This window comes from Populus alba, chromosome 17 (genome assembly GCF_005239225.2).
Source record: "Populus alba chromosome 17, ASM523922v2, whole genome shotgun sequence".
NCBI lineage: Eukaryota > Viridiplantae > Streptophyta > Magnoliopsida > Malpighiales > Salicaceae > Populus > Populus alba.
This window is the reverse complement of record NC_133300.1, coordinates 20802683-20809584: the sequence shown is the minus strand read 5'-3', so window position 1 is coordinate 20809584 and position 6902 is coordinate 20802683. Positions and strand designations below refer to the sequence as shown.

The following is a 6902-nucleotide window of genomic DNA, read 5'->3' as shown; positions in this document are numbered from 1 at the left end:
TCCTTCCTTACCTTTCACAATTTTATTTTATCCAAATTCCACAGACAAAATTTTATTTGATCCAAATTCACTCCCTCCCAAATCTTATTATATAATTAAAAAATTCAAAAAAACTCTGCTTTCTGCATTTTCCTTACACCATACCTTATTACAATTGTAAGAATGTAAGAAATAAAATAAAGTATTTTCTTATGAATGTATCGAGTATATATAGCTTGTCTTGAAGTCTGAAGATATTTAATTTGATTGGTTAAAATTAAAAAAAAAAATATATATATATATGAATTTTTCAGTCTAAATGTGGATGATTTTCTTCAAAATCATATTAAATACAGATTTAGTTTGATTTGCTTAGAACGTAATATTTTTTATTTATTTGATGAATAATAAAAATCTTTGAATTAGCTTACATTTCATTCACTCCATAAACGAAAACATTTGATTTGGTTTTGGTGGGAAGATGATTGAAAATAACTCTAATTAAGTCTCTACACTTATATAATAATTTTCAATTGAGTCCCAAAATAAAAAAACCATCAATAAATTCTTAGCAACAAACAAATCTCTCAATCGGTTATTCAACAGTATCTATTAATATTTTCCATACACAATGTGCATAATTTATGCACAAAATGGCTGCACTTCCAAGAAATTTGACATAAAAATCAATATTTGTAAGAAAAAAAGACTCGATTGAGAAATGAGTACAGCTTTAGGGACTAAGTTAGGTTTTAAGAAAAACACTATCACTTATATATACAGGCATCCATCCAGTTCCTCGAATCACCTTTCCTCCCAAACACTCTTAATTCCTGTTCAGTTATAGAATCAAACCTTTATCTGTAGCTTCTTAAGCTCAAATCAATCAACAATGGCTACTGATACAGCCAAGATCTCTCAGCTCAAATCAGCTGTTGCTAATCTCGATCAAATCAGGTACTCTTCTTCCCTCCATTTCAATTGATGATCAAAGTAATCACATTTCTTTGATGGATTGATGAATTAAGAGGTCCGTTTTTCGATTCTCTAATCTGAATTGCGTGTTTTCTTGCAGCGAGAGTGAGAAAACTGGATTCGTCAACCTCGTTTCTCGCTATCTCAGGTCATTCATTTTTCTTCCGTTTTTTTAAATTTGTTTTGTTCTGTTTTGTTGCTTGAAAATGAAAAAAAAAAGATTTCTTGAGCTGTTTTTGATCATTGTGATGTATTAGCGCTTTCAATGTGATCAATTTTATTTATTTATTTATTTTGGGGTCTGGATGGATTTTTTTTTGTTTAGATGATATGAGATCTGGGATTTGAAATTTATTGAATTATTGTTATTAATTGTTGAGAATTTGTGTGGTAAAAGTGGGGAAGCGCAGCAAGTTGAGTGGAGTAAGATTCAGACACCTACTGATGAAGTAGTGGTTCCTTATGATACCTTGGCGCCAACTCCGGAGGGTAATCAATAATGATCTAAGTTTATTTGGGATTTTTTTTTAGAGCTGAATTTGAGTGGTTATGGGTTAAAGTGGTTTGAATATGTTGCAGATCCGGAGGAAACAAAGAAGCTATTGGACAAGCTTGTTGTTTTGAAGCTTAATGGAGGTTTGGGGACTACAATGGGATGCACTGGTCCTAAGTATGTATAACATTCGCTTTGATATGGACAATGCATTTTAGTTTGTTGATCAAATCACTGCAAGGAAAAAAAGTGGCAACTTTCAGATTGATGGGCCCCACTGTGGGCTTGTTGTTGTCTGTGTTGAATAGAACTGCCCTTTTGTTTGCGGGGCAGAATGTATGTTTTGGAGAGGTAGATGATGATGAGCTTGATTTATGTTGTTGTATTTTGCAGGTCTGTCATTGAAGTTCGTAATGGATTGACATTTCTTGACCTTATTGTCATCCAGATTGAGGTTAGTTTTTGTTATTTCTCTTGTGTTTTAATTTGATTTTGGTTACATGAAACTAAATGTTTTGATTGCTGCAGAATCTTAATAAGAAATATGGGTGCAGTGTTCCCTTGCTTCTAATGAACTCATTCAACACTCATGATGATACACAGAAGGTGCTCTATCCTTACTTTTTTTCCCTGCTATATGTATTTTTTCCTTGTTAGACTTTACTTGTACACTAACCTACTCTTTTGTCCAACTTAGATTGTTGAAAAGTACTCGAACTCAAATATTGAGATTCACACTTTTAATCAGGTTTGTGATACTACTGCTTGATCAGTTCTTTGAGATTCACCTTTCACTTTGCTGAAAATGTGAAATCACAAATTTACACAGAGCCAATACCCTCGTCTGGTTGTTGATGATTTTGTTCCATTGCCTTCCAAAGGACATACTGACAAGGACGGATGGTATGGTTTCTAATTCCTGTATGATAGCATCTGAAGTGCAATGCTCTTTCAGTCACTCAATTTTACTGTTTTCCATGCGCCATCTTTATATATTCCAACAGATGCACTGTGGACGTGATAGATAAACTGCCTGTTTGAGAACTGAAGTGGTTTTTTATCTAGCTTTACACATACATTTGCCAAAAAAAAGCACTGAAATGCCTTTTCTCCTCTGTAATCATGATATATTTAGCAATGGAGGCCTCTCTGCTGTAAAACTTGGGTAGAGCTTGATTCCTTTTGAATTCCATTTAAGAAAGTAATTGAAAACTCCTCCATTAACTTGTTGCTATGAATTTGTGAAGCCCCATTAGTCAATTTCACTCTTTGCTTCTTGAGTTTTATATAAGCTTTTCTTGTGATACGTGACAAGGCTTACCTATTATGCCATCATCTGTTTATTGGAAACTGGGTGATGAATGTAACCTAGCTTAGTGAGTGGAGTTTGTGGATCACCGGCCAGTGAATGAAGTATATCTCAATTGGAAGATAATGTACAACATGATAAATGTTAGCACATCTATGATGTTAGCTGTTACTCTCAAAGATTTTGCTAGCAGATAGTATCCGATCAAGGTTGCTCACCTCGAAAGAGAAAAAAATACTTCTTCAGTGTGACCCCCCATGAGCAAATTCTTAAAATTCAGAAATGAATGCAAAATAAAACCTATGCAATATTTGGAATGGCATAATGCATGGAATTGGTTTGAGTGAATGGTCTAATTTATCGAGAATTCTTATTAAATATTAGTCTTCTTGCTTGTTCTAAAAAAATGTCTTTAATGGTGTTCTCTCGTGTGAAGGTATCCTCCTGGACATGGTGATGTGTTCCCATCCCTAAAGAACAGTGGCAAGCTTGATGCTTTATTGTCGCAGGTTGGACTTGTGACACAGCTTTTGCTTTATCCTTGTAATGCTGGTCTGTTAAATTCTTCTTATCCCTACATGTTACCTTGCAGGGTAAAGAGTATGTGTTTGTCGCCAACTCAGACAACCTCGGTGCTGTTGTTGATTTGAGTATCCTGATTTTGGTTCCCATTTTAACCTTCGACTTCAGGGTTTTAGTTTTGTAACAATCTGTTCTAGTTTCATTGATGAAAATGCTTGGAATTGAAGTCTTTCAGCCTGCTATATCCTTGATTTAGTGCTACAGAAATCTTAAATCATCTGATCAGAAACAAGAATGAATACTGCATGGAGGTACAGAAAGATGAATGCAGCCAGTTTTGATGAATTTATGGATTCAGAATTTTTTTTCTTGTATTTGTGCTTCTGCAGGTGACACCCAAAACCCTGGCTGATGTGAAGGGTGGTACTCTCATCTCTTATGAAGGGAAGGTTCAGGTACACACCTCTCACCTAGTGTTTACAACTCATTTCTTTCCTGCCTCGAGTTCAGCAGTCCAACAAAAGTGGATAAAATTCCGAAAAGACCTTTGCATAAATTATGCTAAATTGCACTTGCTTAACTTGCAAATGACTTGATTATGTTGACCTTGGAAGTGCCTTCATTTATCCTATCTGACATTTTTGTCTTGTTTTTTCTTCTTCACCCTAAATTTCAGTTTTGAGGTTACATATTTGTTTTGCTTGTGCCATGTTTGTTCCTTTCTTTGGGAATGCAATCATGATGGGCTTTCTTTTCATACAAAAACAGACAGCATTACATGTAATGCAGCCATTCACTTTATTCCCTCTAACGCGCTAACAGCCCTCAAGTCTCTCCTTTTGCCCCCCTTAATCAAACCCACCATAGAAAAAAGGTAGAAAAAGATGGCTTCTGGCACTGACTAATGTTTTTCTCCTTGATTATGTGATGCAGCTCCTGGAAATTGCTCAGGTCCCTGATCAGCATGTAAGACATACTCTGATTTTCCATTTTTAGATAGTTTGTTCCTTTAAATTTCCCTGTCCTATCTCTATAATGGATAGCTGGCAGTGCCTTTTTGCCATATATATATGTCGTAGATCAGTAGCCTTTAGATAAAGGCAAGGGACGCTATTGAGGTGCTAGCATACAGTGTCAAGGTAGATTTGCCCACTTTGAGGCTGGCAGCATTTCTGTAATCGAAACTGATTTATCCATTTCCTTCAATCCATCTGGCATTTGTGAAGCAGTGTGCCTTGGTGAAAATGGAATTAGCACAGCTTTAAATATTTTTGGAGAATATCTTCAATGAGTTCATGCCCAATTGATTTTGTTTGAAACAGGTTAATGAGTTCAAGTCAATCGAGAAGTTCAAAATTTTCAATACAAACAACTTGTAAGTCAACCTTGCCATCAATGCAGTAATGATACTTTGATAGACTACTAACAATATATGCTTTAACAGGTGGGTGAACTTGAAGGCAATTAAAAGGCTTGTGGAAGCTGATGCACTTAAGATGGAGATCATTCCAAACCCAAAGGTATATAGTCATTTCTTTCCTTTCATCTACTGTTTCTTTGTTTGCAGAATGATGAGTTTAGAATAGCTAATTATAATAATGTTGATCTCACTTTCAGGAAGTGGATGGAGTCAAAGTACTTCAGCTAGAAACTGCAGCTGGAGCAGCAATTAAGGTACTTGTTACTCAAAATGATTTTCCTTGAAGCTTTAATGTTGAAATTGCAATTCTGATATTATTTTTCTCCTCTTGTCTACCAGTTTTTCGATCATGCAATTGGTATAAATGTACCTCGTTCTCGATTCCTTCCAGTGAAGGCAACTTCAGATCTGCTTCTTGTTCAGGTTGCTTTCTTTTCTGTCGCTGTCATTGGATCTCGGTGAAGTGTTAGACTTGTTTAACTCATTTAGTTGCCTCTTTTGCAGTCTGATCTTTACACTTTAGTTGATGGTTTTGTCATCCGAAATCCAGCTCGAACAATTCCTGCAAATCCTTCTATTGATCTGGGACCAGAGTATAAGAAGGTAAAACATTATTTATAATTATTCTTAGGAGTTCTATTATTGTTTTTTGTGATATCGTTTTTTTTCCCTTGTTGTCAGGTTGCCAACTTCTTGAGCCGATTTAAATCGATCCCTAGCATTATTGAGCTTGATAGTCTAAAGGTGGCCGGTGATGTATGGTTTGGTGCTGGTATTACTCTCAAGGTATTCCATGTTCTGGTTTTTTTTTTTTTTTTTACTTTTCTGATGTTCATTCTTTAATCATGTGCCCCCCACCATATATATGTGTGTGTACCCTTGGTATGTGTGTTTTTTTTTTTTTTTTAAAAAAAAAAAATTAGCAGATGTAGTTGCAAGTGTTTTGAACTCGACTAACTTGAATGTTTATCCTTATTCTAGTATAATGTTGTAGGTGAAAATGATATAATTTGTAAGGTGGTTATATCTTTGATATACTTCTGTCATGATACAAGCAACCGATTAGTGTATAAAAAAAGGTCATTAAACTGTTGTAGTCCCATGAAGGTCGTTTCATATGAGGGAAAATTTGGAGATTAACTTTCCCATTGAAATTGTCTGAGGTTGGTGCTTTCAAGAGATGTCAGCCCTTACTTTCAAAAGTTCTCTCTGGTGTCTGATCCCAATTCTGTTTACTCACGACACTCCCAACCTCTTGCTAAAGACCTTTTTTACCCTTTGCTGATCATGCTACGAAAACTATTAAGGGACTCTTCACTTAGCATTGTTTTTGAAGTGTTTTGATACTTCACTTAACATGGGAATAGATGACGGTTGTTGACCGTATACTGGCATGTTAGTGACCACTGAGCTCTACACCTGCCCTTGCCGCCAACTTATTTTACTTCCTATATCTGTAATATGTGACCTGTAATCATCGCTTTGCTCCCTTGTCTTTCTTTGGTAGAAGCCTTCATAACTGACTTGAAATTCTGCTTTATCACCTCTGTAGGGGAAAGTGAGTATCGTGGCAAAATCTGGTGTGAAATTGGAAATACCAGATGGAGCTGTTCTTCAAAACAAGGTACGTTACTAAACTTACATAACTTGTTGCAATTAAACATTCTTTACAATGACTCACTATGGAGTTACCATTTTTTTGTTTTTCTGCCCAGGAAATCAATGGCCCGGAGGACCTCTAAGAAGTTGCTTGGCGCAACTGTGTCTAAGAAAAGCTGTGCGCAGCCTTGTGTTCATGTTGCAAATCTCCTTAGTTTGGTAGAACAATAAGAGATGAGTTCAGTTTGCAGTGTGTCTGAAATTTGAAATTATGTCGCAGCAGCATACTATTAATCCCAAGTTATAAAATACCCGAGGATGTAAACTGCTACATATGAGTATTTGGAACTGTATGGTCCAATTTTTGGTTCAATTATCCATCACTTTTTTCGGATATTAAAGGTTTACAAGTATCTGCATTTTTTATTGCCTCTTGGAAACTTTGGTCAGCGTCAAGACCTGGTATTTCCATTTACTATTTCCAGCAAGGGTTCTGAGGAAGGGGTGGAGCTGTGATCTTGAGATTGAGACGAGCTGGATTTTGAAAATGATTTTTATTGTAGCCTCGTGATATCATAGAAAGAGAGGGTATTAATTTAAATTTA

The 6902-nt window shown here is 35.7% G+C and overlaps 1 protein-coding gene across 1 annotated transcript; it reads left to right on the top strand.

Moving 5' to 3' along the window:
- Window positions 1–775: 775 nt before the first annotated feature.
- Window positions 776–6698, top strand: LOC118037131 (UTP--glucose-1-phosphate uridylyltransferase). The gene is made up of 21 exons (XM_035043026.2): window positions 776–936; window positions 1055–1102; window positions 1352–1443; window positions 1534–1624; window positions 1841–1901; window positions 1976–2053; window positions 2145–2195; window positions 2277–2350; window positions 3193–3265; window positions 3349–3406; window positions 3543–3589; window positions 3668–3733; window positions 4212–4244; window positions 4601–4653; window positions 4723–4798; window positions 4896–4952; window positions 5038–5121; window positions 5203–5301; window positions 5380–5484; window positions 6251–6322; window positions 6414–6698. Exons 1-21 carry the CDS (start codon window positions 872–874, stop codon window positions 6438–6440), a joined length of 1410 nt encoding a protein of 469 aa, XP_034898917.1. The 5' UTR covers window positions 776–871; the 3' UTR covers window positions 6441–6698.
- Window positions 6699–6902: the final 204 nt, after the last annotated feature.

Coding starts and splice junctions, on each gene's coding strand:
- LOC118037131 (XM_035043026.2), top strand. CDS start 872: ATGGCTACTGATACAGCCAAGATCTCTCAGCTCAAATCAGCTGTTGCT. Junction 2,054..2,144: donor CTCATGATGATACACAGAAG/GTGCTCTATCCT, acceptor TGTCCAACTTAG/ATTGTTGAAAAGTACTCGAA. Junction 6,323..6,413: donor GAGCTGTTCTTCAAAACAAG/GTACGTTACTAA, acceptor TTTTCTGCCCAG/GAAATCAATGGCCCGGAGGA.